This window comes from Pongo abelii, chromosome 4 (genome assembly GCF_028885655.2).
Source record: "Pongo abelii isolate AG06213 chromosome 4, NHGRI_mPonAbe1-v2.0_pri, whole genome shotgun sequence".
In the NCBI taxonomy this organism is placed as follows: Eukaryota; Metazoa; Chordata; class Mammalia; order Primates; family Hominidae; genus Pongo; species Pongo abelii.
Genome location: NC_071989.2, coordinates 157612739 through 157630012, shown reverse-complemented (window position 1 = coordinate 157630012; position 17274 = coordinate 157612739). Strand labels below are relative to the sequence as shown.

General features: G+C 41.9%; 1 protein-coding gene across 5 annotated transcripts in view; it reads left to right on the top strand.

The window, feature by feature from the left end:
- The window catches only part of SH3TC2 (SH3 domain and tetratricopeptide repeats 2), a 115022-nt gene extending 103289 nt beyond the window's left edge, over nucleotides 1-11733 (top strand). For all 5 annotated transcript variants that reach the window (XM_063724312.1, XM_024247521.3, XM_063724311.1 and 2 more), the window contains one exon: nucleotides 423-11733. In XM_063724312.1, the coding sequence (XP_063580382.1) occupies nucleotides 423-614 (192 nt within the window). In that variant the 3' untranslated portion in view covers nucleotides 615-11733. The remainder of the gene's footprint in view (nucleotides 1-422) is intronic.
- The last annotated feature ends 5541 nt before the right edge of the window (nucleotides 11734-17274 follow it).

The following is a 17274-nucleotide window of genomic DNA, read 5'->3' as shown; positions in this document are numbered from 1 at the left end:
TAGCTACTGGCAGGTTCAAGTCCACCTCTGAACCTGCCACTTCAGAGGGACTATTTTCCTTATTGAGAGACAGTGGAAAGTCCCAGGGAGTGGCAGATGTAGGCCAAGTTTGGGTCATGTGCACATCCCTGAAGCACTGTGCCTAGGGCAATGATGTTTCGTGATTGGTTGAGCCTCAGTAAGGGACCACCTCTGTGCCTGGAGTGCAGGGCACTGTGATTAGCAATGCCCCAAGGACCACAGTGGAGGGAGAGAGGAGCTCCCTAAGGACTCAGGAGATGGGGATTGGATGTTGGGCAAACAAACAAACAAACAAACAAACAAAAAACAAAAAAAACTAGAGTGGCCAGCACAGCCTCCTAGCCTGTCCTGGAAGTGTTTGCTAATGCTGTCTCTTCTTTGCCCCCATACCACGGGGTTAGGATGCCCATGATGCCACTGAGTACTTCCTTCTGGCCCTGGCAGCAGCGGTCCTGCTGGGTGACGAGGAGCTTCAGGACACCATTAGGAGCAGGCTGGACAACATCTGCCAGAGCCCCCTGTGGCACAGCAGGCCCTCCGGGTGCTCCTCAGAGAGGGCGCGGTGGCTGAGTGGCGGTGGCCTGGCCCTCTGAGGACAGCTGTCCTGTCTCTGGACATTTGGCATGGCCAGACTCTGACCCCACTGCCCTAGGCTCTTAAATACTCATTGGGAGGGTCCGAGTCATTACCTGGCCTAGCCCCCTCATTTCACAACAAGAAGAATGAAGTCCAGGAGGAGAGGGGCTCATTGCAGGCCACAGAAAGATTTGATGGTGCAACGATGAGAATTCCTGGTTCCAGGCTTTGCATCTGGAGCCTTTACCAGTTGACTGTTGCCTTCTACACAAACAGCCTCTGAAAAGCACTTTCTCCATACATAATTCTGGAGAAGATGAGGAATCTTGCCCTCCAGGAACCTTCCTTCCTCCCCCAGTGAGGAAATCAGTCACTGCACTGGTGCAAAGGCAAGCAGATTGGAATTTGTGCTCTTCACCGATTTTCTCAGGGAAAGACCCCTTCCCCTTGCCAGCAGAGGAACCTGTAGTTTTTTCCATTTCTTTCTTCAGAACCAAAGTATGTATCACTCCTCATGCTCACAGGGATTGACAGGAGAGAATTCACCAGGATCTTAGGTCAAAAGACACAGCCTCAGAATAGCCAGATGGATTGCACGAAACCTGACTTGGATTCACCATCTTCCTCCTGCCATAAGGCTGTGCTCCCACATAACCTCCCAGAAGCTCCAGGGAAGCTTTCCAAGAACCAAGGCTTGGAAATTGAATGTTAAGAAAATTATGACATAAATTACATATAAATAGTGTATATGATTAAATATTGTCCAGTTACATTTACACACACATTTTGTCTCATCCACAATGGAGTCAGATGAGATGGAGGACTTGAAGGATGGGTGAGAATACCAATACATGTCATTTTTTTTTTTTGAGACAGTGTCTCCTCTGTTGCCCAGGCTGGAGTTCAGTGGTACAGTCAGGGCTTACTGCAACCTCAGACCCTGGGACTCAAGTGATCCTCCAGTGTCAACTTCCTGAGTAGCTGGAACTACAGGCATGTGCCACCATACCCAACTACAAGGCATCTTATTGATTTCAGGGCAGCTGCTTTACAAAGCATCTGTATTAATGACCTATCACTGCATAGCACACTGAGTGGCCTAAAACACTTATAATCTCATGGTTTCTGAAGGGCAGGAATCCAAGCATGACTTAGCTGTGCCCTCTGGCTTAGGGTGGTTCACAGGCTGCAATCAGCCTGGGCTGCTGTTATCTCAACTTCAACTAGAGAAGGATGGGCTTCCAAGCTCACCCACACAGTGGTTAGGAGTCAGTTTTTTGCTAGCTGTTGGCCAGAGGCTTCCTGCAGCCACTTGCCACGTGGGCCTCTCCGCAGGGCAGTCACAACATGGCACCATGCTTCACTAGAGGGAGCAAACAAGAGGAGCAAGAACCAGAGTGAGCATGAGAAAAGGGAGTGACTGTCTTTCTATAACCTAATCACAGAAGTGACATCTCCTTAGTCTTGCCTATTCAATTCATAATAAGTGAGTCACTAGGTCTAGCTCCCACAGGAGGGGGTGTTTACCAACAGCTTGAATACCAGATGGTGAGGATCACTGGGGATCATTTCAGAAGTGACCTACCACAGTATCTGAGTTCTTTGATAATGAAATCAGGAATTCTCTAATTTCAGCAAACTGAAAATATAGTCCACTAACTAGCAGCATCAGCATCACCTGTGAGATTGTTTGAAATGAAAATCTGCGGCCCCACCTATGATCTCTGAATCAGAATCTCTGGATCCCAGAACCCTGACTCGTCCAAGCTTTCCTGGTGATTTTATTGCACCCTAAAGTATGGGAAGCACCACTGCAGGGCAAGAGCCCTCAGATAGTGTGCATAACTATTACTTGGTGAGGTTGTTGAACATGAACTTCTTGGTTTCTATCTCAATAATTCTGATTCAGTAGATCTGGGATGTATCCCAGGAACATGCATTTTTAGAAAGCAACTCAAGCAAGCCTGATGCAGGTGGTTCACCCTTGCTCCTTTTGTGAACCACAAGGATACCCGCCATAATTCCCGGCATCTGACGCCCATCAGCTTAGCTTTTATTATCAGACCATCTGCCCTTAATTTCTAGCTTCTTAGGCTGACCAGATGATTGGTTGTATGGCAGGGTGAGATGGGAGTGGTGAGTTGAGCCGCCATTGCATCTTCTAGTCATCAAGGTTGTCTACTCATTGGCACATATTTTCTCTTAGAGATGTGGTTGGTTGTCAAAAGACTGTCTACTCTAGAAAGTGTTCTCCAGGAAGGAGAAGCTTCTAATTGTCTAGTTAGTAAAGTTATCTAATCCACTACCATGCAGAATAGATGTGGTTTTGCCGCCACCACAAGCTGTAAAAGCCCCAAGCTGGGAGGGATGTTGTGGTTGAGGCTATTCAGTCTAATCTCCCATGCATAGTCCTTTTGACAACATTCCTGGGACACAGTCAGGGGCACACACATTCCAGAACAGTTACATATCGTGTATTTGAAGAAGGCTCACACAGCCCTGGAAACCATGCCACTGGCCATTCCCCATCTGACTCAGGTTGCAGATCCCCTCCCTTTTCCCACTGACCACTCACTCTCCTCTGGCCAGATTTGTTTCTGTTTCTCTGAAAGAGGCAGTTCCCATAACTGCATGAGGCTTTTGATATTGGCCGGTGGGTGAAGAGTACAGAGGGATGTTACTATACTTAATTTTATTCTTCCTCTCCCCAGCAGCCACATCTGTCCTTGGCTTCCATTGAGCTTTATAATCAGTTGAAACTTCTGTGTCTTCTGACTTGAACTTCTGTTTGGACAGATCTTTCTCAATTGCTGCAAATATGGATATGCCTTTGCATATGCATACACATACACACACATATGTGAAGAGCGTTGTTTCTATCCATGTTACATTTCATTGGAAATTTTAGCTAAAATTTCCCAATTCTGTGCACTTTGATTTACCTCTAAATCTGATGAATTTACCCGTAACCAGGTCAGTTATAAAAATGTTTATCATGTTTCCAAAGACAAGGGTAAGACTATTTTTTTAAAATAAGAAAAACATTGTGCTATATAATTGCAATTACTACATTCTATATGTAAATCACTTGCTAAAACTCTTTTAAAAAGTGTTTAAAAATTTCATTTTGAAAATGTGGGCCAACTATTCCCTTTGGAAACATGTTGATGCTGTCTTTTTTTCATGATCCACAGAGAGTAAAGTGGTGATTGGATCTGGTCTCTACTTAAACATTTAAAAAAAAATAAGTGTATCATAGCCAAACATAATCTAGTTACCCTCTTTATTCTAATTGTTCCCTCAAATCTTATATGGGCTGTGTGACTGCTGGCTCCTTACATCTAATCTAAATAAAGAACAAGGAGGGCATTGCAACATTGTGGAAAACCCTGTAACATGTTTTCTCAGCTTTCAGGTATACTAGTTCCCTGTCCAACAGTATTAACATTCTGAAATTCAATATTGCTTTTGTCCTTTTCTTATTTGCTTTTCCATTATTTTAAGATGCCTTTATATTGTGCATGTGTATATATATTCATGTGTGTGTGTGTTCATTTTCTTCCTCTTTGTAAATATAATGCACCTCATTTGGCAGAAGTTTATTTGAGGAAGGGAATATGCAGGAATGGAGGGTGTTAGGGTGAGGGATCAGGAAGCCTATCACTAAAGGGAACCTGTATTTTGGTCTTGATTTTGATATTAAATTGCAGTGCGACCTTGGGCAAGTCACTTAACCTCTACACATCTCAGATATTTGTCCTCTGATAAAAGAACCTCACCTCTGGGTTTTTCAGCAGTGCTATTTTTATACTGTATGAACAGAATAAGAAATAGTATTGGAGAGATGAAATAATATATTTTTATAGCCCAATTATATTCTTTTTACAGGTGAGTAAACTGAGGAACAGAAGGGTAACTTTCTCCCAGACACGTTGGTAGTTAGCGGCAAAGACAGCGGTACTTGAGGCGGGGGTCTCATGACTCAAGGATTTAGTTGCACAAATGACAGGATTTCTGCTGTTCAGGGCTTCCTTCACAGTTGTATATATGTATGTACACGTGTGTGTGTGTATGCATGCATTTATCACGATATGCACCAAAGAGCCTTTACAAAACATTTTCTAAATTGATTTACTTCTTTTACTCATATTAACTTATTTTTATAAGGGATGACTAGTCTATATAGAAGAAAAACTTGTATTGTTTTCCATAAACAGAATTCTGTAAATAATGGCAAATACAATGAAAATAAAACAATGCATTAACTTCAAGCTAGGTCCTGTTGCTCATTGCAAGCACCCAGCCTAGGCCTTATTTGGCATTGTTTGAAAACAGAGAGATTAATAAGTGGCAGAGAGTGTAGATGACAGACTAGACCATCAACAACCACTTTTTCCTTGCACACTCAGAGAAATGGAGTAAGCCGGGAAGAGGATCCTTCCGATGGAGGGTCAGTGTCATTCAATGCCAGGTTTGGGCACACATTTTGGGGAAGTGGGGATTCAGCTGGGTGACAGGAAAGGGGCAAATTATATATTATGTAATATGATTCAGTATCAGAAGCATTGTGATTGGAGTTAGTTACAGGATGTTACGGGCACTGAGGGGAAGGGATTTTACCCAGACAGGGTTACAGGCATCAGGAAGGGCTTTCTGGAGGAAGTGATATCCAAACTGAGTTCTGAAAGGGAGACTTACTTAATTCTAACTGCAGGCCAGCAGGTTGGTATTGACAGACAGTGCATGTGTCAAGCAAAGGTCCAGAGGGTGGACTGGGGGTGATGTTTTCTGAGAACAGGTCACTCTGAGTGCAGTGAGGCTGGAGCAGATTCAGGGAAGCAAAGAGGGTTTGGATTCTACCTGGAGGTTGAGGGGAAGGTGTAGAAGGATTATAAGCAGTTGAAAGAAACATGGTCAGATTTGTGCTTTGGAAAGATGATTCTAGAAGCAGCATGAGACTAGATTAGGGCAGCAGTGGAGAAGGTAGAAAACACATTAGGACTTGGCTATTGCAACAAAACACTCCAGCCTTGATTCAGATATCAACTCTTTTCCCCACTAATGTTCTGATACCACATTGGATTTAGTTGCCATATTTCCCTATGCATCTCTGGTCTATGACGGTTTCTGCCTTTCCTTGTTTTTCATGACCTTGTCAGTTGTGGTCTCTTTTCCTCTTTTAATTGCTCCCATTGAGATGTGTGGACAAGCGGCAAAGAAGGAAGAAATTCAAGGGAATGGGCTCTGCACTCACTCAGGTGGCAGCTCAGGTGGGGGCAATGTAATGTGTTTTGGAGTTGGGCATACTTGGGTTAGAATCTGTTTCTTACTAGCTGTGTGACCTTCTGCAAATTAATTAACTTCCCTGAGCCCAGGGCTGTCAGAATTACATCAGACTTATTTATGTCATAGACAAGGAAATGGCTAAAGGAAATCCATCTTTGGGGGCATGTAAGCCTTGACATTGAGAAGTGCAGCCAAACCTAGAGGTGTGGCCAGGCCCCCTGGTCCTGCATTCAGGGACACTTGGGTCTGAAGCTCTTTCTCCTTTTCATCACTGAGTGACTTGAGCAACTTACTTTACCTCTTTAAGCTTCAATTATTCCTCTGCTCAGACTTTTAATTGAGACGAGATGTATGGATGGCTTGGTATGAATATCAATTGGTGGTAGCTGTCACAATGAAGCAGAACTGAGTAGATTCTTAATAAGCACATCTATTCCTGGGTCCCACACTGTTAAGTGGCAGGGTGTGTATGTTAGGGTTGCTCTTTGCTACTGGGCCTTTCACTTGGCGGTCTTCCCTCTTCGGTGGGACAGCATGTATTTCCTGATATGTACCCCCTCACTCTCCCAACTCTGTCTGATTATTCCAGAACTCAGGGGACTTGAGGATGGAGGCTGCTGGAAGTGCTGGCTCTGGGAATGTGTACTTCGTTCACCCTCCTCTAAGGGGTGTCTTCTCCCTGGAGAAGCAGAGACAAATGGCTGCTTAGGGGGTGGGGATTCTCCCCAGCTGCCATGGTGCAGGATCAAGAATAACATGCGTGGCCAGGACTGCACAGTGGGGCTGCTTGGCTTGGCTTCCCAGTAGAGACTGCGAGGCAGGTGAGAGGGAAGGATGCTGTGCTTTCAAAATGATTTCAAAAGTGAGAACCCAGCTGCCACTTCTAGTGCTGCCTTTGACTCCTTATCCAGGGCATCACACTAGCTTGAGGGATGAGGCTCTTTGAGATGAACTTCCAGACAGGGTAGGTGAGAGGATGGTTGAAGTCACATGGCTAATGAGAAGACAGGCTAATCCATTGCTGTCCTTTTCTGTGAGAAATCCAAGAGTTCCAGTAGGGGGCAGTGATGTCTTCCTAAATAGTATATCGTTGGTAAAGAATGTATTTAATATTAATAGTTCTGAATCAGACTAGGGTAGTGGCTTTCAAATCCTTTTTTGTTGTTATGTTCTTGTTGTTGTGGCCTATAGTAAGAAATGCATTTTATATTGTATCCTTGTGTGCATATGTTCGTGCATATGCAACAACATAGAGAAATGCACTCTGATACATTCTGTTTTGTTCTATTCTATTCATTTTTAAAAACATTCTATTCTAGTTAAAAAATATCAAATTTATGACACACCAAATGAATTTCTCATTCATTAACCTGTAGTTTGAAAAGTGCTGACCTGGAGGGTGGTCTCTAAAAAAGTGCAGGAGGGCTCTAGCCTTTGTTCTTTTCTATGTATTATTTGATGGCTTACTTCTTTTTCAGACCAGAGAATGTGTACATCTCAAAATAAAAATTACAGTTAAGGTTGAATGTGTTTTATGCATTAAGTCCCATGCAAAACCTTTGTGATGACTCTCATGTAATCACACAACATTTTGGTGTAGTTACTATTATTTTTATCTCCACTGAGGTTTAGACAATTGATGTGGCTTGTCTAAGTCCACAGTTAGTGGTGATCGATGTGAGATTTGAACTCATGTCCTCTGATGCTGGAGCTAGGAAATGAAACCATTATATTATATTGTGTTTCTGTCAGGTGACACATCTCTGAGAGAAATGCTATCACTAATATGATCGTGAATAGGAGCATTAGATTAAAACTTGTTTCATCAGCCTGAAATACTGGGCTGAAATCAACACAATGATTCTGGTGTAATTGAATCAATCAAAATCGGTTACTTTAGAACAGGATTGGAGAGAACTGACTTTCCAGGAGGTCTTGAAAAAGAAATACTGGTGTTATTGTTGACCACAGTCAGGTAACTTAGCCTAGAAAAAAAGAGAGACTGTATTTCCCAAATGGAAAATAGAAGGAGGAACAGAAAGCTTTGACCTATAGTAGTGATTGGTCAAAACAAATTATAAGATCTATAAGTTATGTTTTGAAGAAGATTTCAGGTTGGGAGTGAGGTGAATGAGGGAAACTTGCAAGAGACTCCAGAGCCAATCATAGAAGACTATGGACATCTGAGGAAGGGAAGCAGCCAGGTGGAGTTTCGTGGGTCTCACCCATCATGGTACCCGAAGCTCCAATGGTGGTAGCAGAAGGAAGATCATGAACAGCCTACTTTTGACATCATAGAAAAAGCTATTAGGAACATCCTTCTCCTCCAAATATGTGTTGCAAAACAAATAGCCTGGGAAGAGCCCATGTTCATGTACAGATGCTTTGTTTCTTATGCATAAATGTTGGTAGTAGCACTTTTTTTACTCACTTAGTATTCAGGAATGCTTAATTGTCTACTTCCCTAACCTTCCATTTTACTGTATTTTTATTTAGGGTCACACATTTTACTGTTATCTATGAAAAGGATTTTGAAAATAGATACCTCGCTTCTGTCTTTTATTTTAACCTTTCAAATCTAGCGGACCATATTTAAACATGATCTGTATGACTCTCAGCTACTTGATCTTCCTTGCACGGGCCAAATGTGTGTGAAGGTGACTTTTTTTGTTATTGAACTTTCTTGCACATAGAGAACTTCTGATGTTTGTTCATCTGGGGATATATCTGACACCTACTTCATAGAGACATTCATAGGAATGCCCCTGAATTCTTTGAACATTGTACCAGACAGCAAGCAGAACATTGTACCAGACAATGGCTACATCTGCTTTCCTCCCCAGGGGAGCTGCCATGGGCTAGGCTGAAATAACAGCTGCATGGTAATCCTGGTGACCAAAAAGCTACTTATTCATAAAACAAAACAAAACTAACTTTTGTCTGTTCTAGAACATGTAGCTTTGGGGCTCTAGTGGGTGGAGGGAAAGGATAGCAAACAGAAAGATTACTTGGAGGATTTTCATTTCCGGTTGTTTTACAGTCCTAAGAGCTTATATAAACTGATATTCTGATCCTCTTCCAAGTCCTGTGGCATTCTTTTCTTTCTTTCCAAGTTGTGTAAAGTCCAGCTGTCTGTTTCTCTCTCTGTCTCTCTTTCTCTCTTATTTAGGCAGGGTGTCACTCTGTTGCCCAGGCTGGAGTGCAGTGGTGTGGCCATGGTTCACTGCTGCCTCGACCGTCTAGACTCAGGTGCTTGGGTGAGCCTCCCACGTCAGCCTCCTGAGTAGCTGGGACTACAGGCATGTACAACCACGCCCAGCTAATTTTTTTTTTTTTGGTAGTTTTTGTAGAGATGGGTTTCCACCATGTTGCCCATGCTAGTCTCAAACTCCTGGGCTCAAATCATCCACCCACCTCAGCCTCCCAAAGTGCTGGGGTAACAGGTGTGAGCCATGGCACCCAGCCAGTTTGTCTCTTTTTTCTTTTTCCTCATGTCCTTAGCATCTCCCTTTTGCTTGTGCTCATTTGTCCCTGTACTTTTCCTTCAAAGCACTTATCATAGTTTAAAAGTGTACTTTATGTGAGTATTTTTTTTTAATAATCCATGTGCACCACCTAGATTAGAAGTTCCATGAAAACAGAAATCTTATTTGGGTCACTCAGCTCTGTATTTCCAGAGCCCAGCCCAGTGTCTGATGCATGGCAGGCTCTCAATAAAGATTTGTTGAATGGGTGAATAAAAAAATAAAGAAATGAAATGTTGGACTTGGGTTTTGACCTTTAGGGAGAAAGTTTTAAAACTATAATATAACTACTTATTGCTCATGAGTGATTGAGAAATCAGGTGATAGGGCTGCTCACATATATAGCAGGTATTCAGCAAAAGTTTATTGAGAATAATAAGCATAATTTTTGTTTGTTTAGAATAAGTTGCTATAGATGTGGTAGGTCTTTTCTTAATTTTTAAACAGATAGTAGTTTGACCAGGGATAATCATGGTCTTTTACTGAAGCTGTAATGATCGTTGTGCTAAGTAATTTACCCACAGTATAGGATTTGATCCTCCAAATGATCCTCCAAAGAAGGTGACCTTATCTCCCCTTTTCAGGTGATGGAATCAAGGTTTAAAGTACTTCAGATGTTTGCAGAGATTCAAAATCAGTTTTGTCTGACCTGGAAAATCAGTGCTTTATATAATTATGTAATTCTGATACATGTTTTCTCTTTCAGAACTTAGGATCTTCAAGATAAATATTTCTCTTTTGAACATTTGAATGTTTCCCTTTGTCTTAAGGAGGAGGGATGATAGAAAATCTAGGGGGCAGGGACCTTGGTTTATATAAGCCTTATTGCACCAAATATCACAGGAAATCCCTTCAGTGATGAATGTTCTATGGAATTAAGAGCCAGGGGATAGGCAGTACCTTTAAGGTATTTTGAGGCCTGAATGGTCCAGAGTATTGTTTCATAATCCCAAGTCTCTTTCCTTGGGAAATCATAAGTTCATGGTATTGTGGGATGTGGATAAAAACCTCATCCTTGCTCTTGAGTATCTGTCATTCTGTTTGGGGGAGATTGGATGCATATATGCAAAGCACTAGGAAGAAAAGTCTGAGTTTAGCTCCTTTGGGACAGAGGAGGCAGACGGTTATCCATCTATTCATCCATCTATCCATCCATCCATCCATCCTTCCATCCATCCGTTCATTTATCCAACCAGCCAATTAACCAACCAACCAACCAAACAACCAACCAACCAACCAACCAACCAACCATCTAACCACCCAACCACCCACATACCCAACCAATGAATCAACCAACTAACCAATATTCAACACCTCTTATGTGCTAAACTCACAATCCAGTGAGCAAGATAATGACAGTCCCTGTCTTCATAAGTCCTATGGGCTCCAGGGCAAGTCAGAGTCCTCTGATAACTTACCTATTATTCTTACCATCACAGCTTAGATTTGAGCACTTTTACCTCAAACACTGTACTAAAGGTTACACTCTTATTATATCATTGACTTCTCTTAATTTCTCCTACCTGCAAGAAGTAATTGCATTGTATAATTATTCACATAACACATGTGAAGAAATGAGTTCAAAGAGGTTAAGAGATTAATTCTTACCCAAAGTCCTGTAAATAGAGAGTGGCAGCTTCAGGACACCCGTCCAAGCCTTATCTATATTGCAAGTATTGCATAAAACCTCAGCTGAAATTTTGATAAATTTTATGGAACTTAAGCTAGATAGATCTTGTTCACCTGAACATCCTGTCTGGGATACATGGTAGCAGACTGAACAGCTCCACTGCTTATCGAATGCGTGACCTCAGGCAAGTTGTTAAGCTCTTAGTGCTTCATGTTCATCATTGGCAAATGGAGATGATAATAGTACTTATCTCATGGGATTGTTGTGTGGATCAAATGTGTAAATATATGTAAAGTGCCTGGCACATGTTATATAAGTGTTGGCTATTATTGTTATTGTGTTGACAGATGTTTCAGAAGAGTACCTGTTTGGGCGAAGAAGTTAATGAACACTTCCTTGTTGAACTTGTGGGGTTAAGGCATACTTAGAGGAATGTAATCTGGGCTAGATGCTTGGCTATTCAAGTGAGCATGTGACAGTGATGGTCTCAGTCTGCCTCCCTTGTCAGAACATCATCTGTAAATGATTGCCTCCATCACTTACCAAGCACAGTCACAGGAAGTTGTGACCTCCCTTTATTGGAGCTGTCATTTTGAACCTATGTTTAGTCTGGCAGATATTTTGACCTCTGTGATATATTGCTGAGGGTGTTTTGACTCCATGCTTATAAGTACAACATTAAAAACATCAATAATAGCTGAATTTTTATCAAGAAAGTATTTTCTTAATTAATGCTTACTCAATCATTTTTACTCCAAGATAAATGTTCAAAACAATTTCTACCTTTTTCCATCTTCTGTTTTATCAAAATCATTTTATGGAGATTAATTCTTTTGCATTTGGAATTTTACAATGATGGCTTATAATTTATTGACAATAATTTATTTGGGTCAAATTTTAGCTTCTGCCACTGTGAATTTTCCATTGTAGTTTTATTTCTACTAAGTCAAATTTTCCTGGTTTAAATTTGATTGATTTGAATTTTATTGGGATAATTTGATTCCCCCGTGAATGTTTGCTCATTAACACATTCTTTGTGTAGGTTAGCTGTTGTCAGTTTTATTTTGAACTGATTATTTCAATCAAAACGGTGAGGCACAAATGCCTAATCACCTTAAGTGTCTATGGGAGCCAGGAGTGAGGCCAGGTAAAGGCAGTCCAGACCAGATCTAAATGAAACGCTGTGGGCTAAGTTTTCATTCACAGAAGGTGGGCAGAGTGGCAGATCAGGGGTAACTATCAATGATTCAAACTTCAAAGAAATGACGAGATACAGAGGACCAAGGTTAAAGTCAATGATATATGTGAAGCATGATGATTTTCCAAACTATACCCAAACCCTATGAGCTGTGCATGTTATACCCAGCAGTTTAATCCTGGAAGACTCTTGGTGCATGTTGCAGGGATGAGTTAGCTCAGTGTAATGTAGTCAAAGAGCAGTGGAATTAGGGTCAGGTGATCTGGGGTCTGAACCCAGTTCTGTCACTCCTTGTGTATACTGGGACAAGTCCATCTCCCACCTGAGGTCTCAGTTTTACCAATTGTCAAAAGATTGCTCTAAAAGTTCATAGACCCCTTCGAAAATCTGAAAAAAAAAAAAAAAACCTATGAAATCTCTTCTTGGAATTATGTATACACACCCATACACATAATTTCAAAGGGCTCATGGACCCTTTAATGCACGCCCAAGGATGATGAATTAAAAACCTCAGTCTCTGTAATCTGTCAGGGCCTGTCCAGGGTTGACATGCTAGGGCTTAGGTGGGTGTTATATATGTATCCTCCAGGTGATGCCTGAGAACTGACACACACACTGCTTATGGATAAAAGTGAAGACATCCAGAAAAGCAGGATCTGGAACCCTTTGTATGCATTGTTGGTTTCTTAGTGTTTTCATTAATATTATGAATGGTTAAGAGCATAAAGCTTTGGATTATGCTACCTGGGTAAAAATCCCCACTCTGTGCATGACCTTGGGCAAGACACTTAACTATTCTGGGCCTCCATTTCTGCATCTATAATATGGAAGTATTAATGATAACAACTTCATAGGGCTGTTGGATGAAACAGCTAAATGTTCAATTGTTACCTCTTATTACCTCGTGATTGAATTCGTGTTCTGATAATTTTATGTCATACAAAATGGCAGCTGGTGGGCTTTGGAGACCCTCTAGCTCAGCTCTGTTGTTATTATATGAAAGGTGAACCAGAAAAGGGAAAGCCTTACCCACGGTCACCCAACACATGTTAGGGTTGCTCTCTGACACTCCCCTTAGACACCAGGAAAGTTGAGCCACCATGACATCATCAACATACCAGCTTCCAGTGCAAGAGGAGGCTCACCTCCATGGATAAAGTCCCATGTGATGATCTGCCATATTTGTAGAGTTCTCTGACACCAGCTGTTTCTGTTGTGAGTATAGAGTGATTCAGGGCAGGTTGGACACCAGTGAGTATAATTTCTACAAAAGCAGTTTGCAAGAGCCTCTCATTCTACCTGGAAGTTAGTCACACTGATTCTAATTACAAGGCTTTTGTGACCCCAGCTGACTGGCCACCCCTCCCAGAGCAAGCATTTCAACCACCCAGCTGCAATGTCTGGAGACTACTTGATGTTACTACCACTAAAAGAACTGGAGCTCCTGGGGGAAACCCTTCAGATATAACCACTGCACTATCTGACAGAAAGCAAAAGCTAAGGTGGAAGCCCACTCAAGAAACTTCCAAAGACTCCTGGGTCCTGGGAAATACAGGATGAGCCCATATGGCTAAAGTTAGCTTTGTTGTTGAGGGAACTGTGGATTTTATTGCTGGCGGGATGGTTTATGTTGCTACTCCCCACAAAGAAATTGACCCTCTTCTTCAGAGCACAGCAAGGGGTACACATTACCCTACTGAAAGCACCTTCTTTGCCCTGCTGGTTTCAGCTGCAGGAAGTACATTCTTGCAGTATATTCACTCTCACATCCAGTGTGGTATATGGGAAAAAAGCTTTTGTATGGAGAAGAAAAAGTCCTCTACATATGTTAATTTCTACCCCATGTGTAGTTATTGGTCTTTTGCTGTGAATGTTCCTGTTGTTTCAAAGGGTCATATTAAATGTTTTGGGGCTTCTGAGGGATTGGGGTTTTGACAGTCCCCTGGAAAGTGTCAACAGGTGTTCAACAAGTGATCTAATTCTGGGTTTTGGGAAATGAAGTTTGTGAACTTGGCTGGGACCTCAGGGCTTGGAGTCAGATAGCTTTGGGATCTTGGAGACATGACTTAACCTCTCTGGGTCTCAGTTTTCTCACCTGTCAAATGGGTTATCCTAGAACTTGCCTTATAGAATTGCTCTGAAAGTTAAAAGAGATAATGTACTTAGAATACTTAACTCAGGGTCTTGATTATTGCAAATATTTAATATATAATTGCTATTATATTTTGTATCCTGTGTACTCTATAATAAATAACACAGCTAATGTTTACTGAGCATTTATGGTGTATAAAGTATTGGATTAAATTCTTTGAATGTGTGATTTCATTTTCTGTGTTCACAACAACCTCAAGGGTGGTATTATTAACATACCCATTTTATAGGTGAGGAAACGAGGTCTTGGAGAAGTTCAGTAACTTGTTTGAGGTCCAATAGCTTGTGAGTAGCAGGGGCAGGATTTGCATTCAGTTGATCTGGTCCAACGGCCCATGCTGTTTGCCACCAAGCTGCTCTGATCTCCTTTTGCTCCTGACTTGGCTTCATCAGCATGGTTGTCTTTAGGTTAACCTGGTCTTCCCCTCAAATCCTCTCCTGTGAACCACTTGGCAGCACAACATTGTGTAGGTATGTGTGTTTGTTGACAAAGGCCAGCTTGCTTATGATGGGAGGTGTGAACATTTACAGCAAACTAAGGAAACTAAGGCTCAGAGAGGCATATATTTGTACTTCTAAAGAGGAACAGTTTGTCATCTTACTATGAATATATTTTAAATGACCAATGTCCTAGTAGGAGAAAGGAACTGCAAGTGCAAGCAGAGACAGGAATAAATCAGAGAAAGAACAAAACAGAGCAGCCTAGCGCACCCAGAGCATACCATCATGAAACCTACTTTGGGGCTATCTCAGTTTCCCCAGGATGGTTCACCTATGAGAGAAAGCAGGGAAAACTGGCTTAAGGGAGCTATATTTTGAGTGAGAGGAGAGGTTGCTTGGAAATGACTCCTAGAAAAGAAGCAGCCCCCACCCCATCAAACACACACACATGCACACAAACATGCACACACATGTGTATCCCCACACCCCAAGAACTCATTCTTTTCTGTTATGTATCTCATTTTTCCCCAGCGCAGATGGATTGATTCATAGGGACATTTCCCAAATGTCCTGGTTGCTATATAGTTCTTCTCTCTCAGTTCATTCCAGCTGCTTCTGAGTACCAGATTGTTGAAGTTCTTGGGTCCCTGTGACTCACTCTATCCTGGGTCACTCTTCAGATCCCCTTGAATGAGTGGTTCCAGTATTCATGTTCTGGAAGGTTGGCATAAGATTTTATCAGACTGTCTTATTATCAGTGCAAACCGGACAATACAGAATTGTACCAACATCTGCAGCAATATACATAGGTGGTCTGAAAATGTCAACACTTTGCAATCCCCAAAACTCACATGTAAGTCCTTCCTTCAGAGTGATTTTTCAAGGTACACAGTTCTGCTGACCAAGGTATAGCTCCTGCCAAAGGATTCAACAACTATAATGTGATTTCTGGATGTGAATGAATTCAGATATTCCTCAGCCATATTTATGCTGGTTAAGGTAGACCTAGGTTCAAATCTTGTCTCAAAGTGCTTAGTATCTGTGTAGCATTAACAAATCACTTTATGTTTCTGAGCTATGGCTCTTTCAACTGTAAAATGGGAATAATAAATACCTATATAGCAAAGTTGTTGTAAAATTAATGAATTAATATGTCTAAAGCAGTTAGTATGGTGGCTGGAATGTAATAGGTCGTTAATAGATTATGGCTATTTTTAAAACCCATGACTTGAGCCTGTAATCTTGGAAAAAAGACTCAAAAAGGGAATTCAATGACTCCAAAAGGAACTCAAAGAAATATAAAGAAAATACGTTAAAAAACAATGACAATAGCAAATTCTTCCACAATCCAAGACAGTGTTTTGTGTGTGTTGTGTGTGTTATATGAGTGTGTGGTTGGTGGTTGTTTTTTTATTTCCTTCATGTTTGGGCTCAGTAGGGCACAACTAGACCAGATAAGGGAAACATTTTGAGTGAGAGAAAAGGTTGCTTGGAAATGACATCTCAAATCCAAAGAAGAAAGCAAGGCGATAACCCTTGAACATTAAAGTTATGGGGATCATGTTTTTGAACCATGAGATGGAACAAGTGACATAACAAACCACCCCAAAAGTTTCTGATTTAAAACAGCTTATCATCATCTGTTGGTCTGATGGATTGACTGGGCTCACCCGGGCAATTCTTGCTTGCGTTCTCTACTGTGGTTGCAGTCCAGTAGTGGCCAGAGCTGGAGTCATCGAAGGCTCCTCTGGGCTGGGCATCGAAGATGGCTTCCTCACGGGGCTGACAGTTGATGCTTGCGGTTGGTTGGGAGCTCAGCTGGGGCTGTGATCAACTGGAGCCATGAGCCATGTCGACTCCATGTGGCTTGGCCTTCTTACAGCATGGTGGCTGAGTTCCAAGAGAGTGCATTCCAAGAGCTAGCATTCCAGGAGATTAAACGAGGAGCTGCAAAGCTTCCTATGACCTGGCCTCAGAAGTCACACAGTGTCACATCTGCTATATTTTATTTGTTATACAAAGCCCGCCTAGAGCTGGTATAAGAGGGGATTACTCAATGGCATGAGCACTGGGAAGCCTGGTTCACTTGGGGCTATCTTGGGGACTAGATAGTAAGGCAGCTTTACAAGACCAGATAACACTCCCATCTGGGGTAGGATTTTTGATAATGATTTTCATGTCCATGGGAGAAGGAGTAAAGATGATTTGTTACCCACTTTTCATAAAATCTAGCTTGTTCTCTTGAATCTTCCACCACTCAACTTCTAGCCTGTGTGCATAGAGTTTTTATTACCCAGTGAGGCCAAAAGAACCCAGCCTTGTCCTTAAGACACGCAGGAAAGATATTAGGCAAGTCACCTTCTCTGTCTCCAAGTGGGCAGATGATATGACTCTCTGTCCTTGGCCAGAGGAGGTGCAACAGCATTCTCGGCACTTCCTTGTGGGTA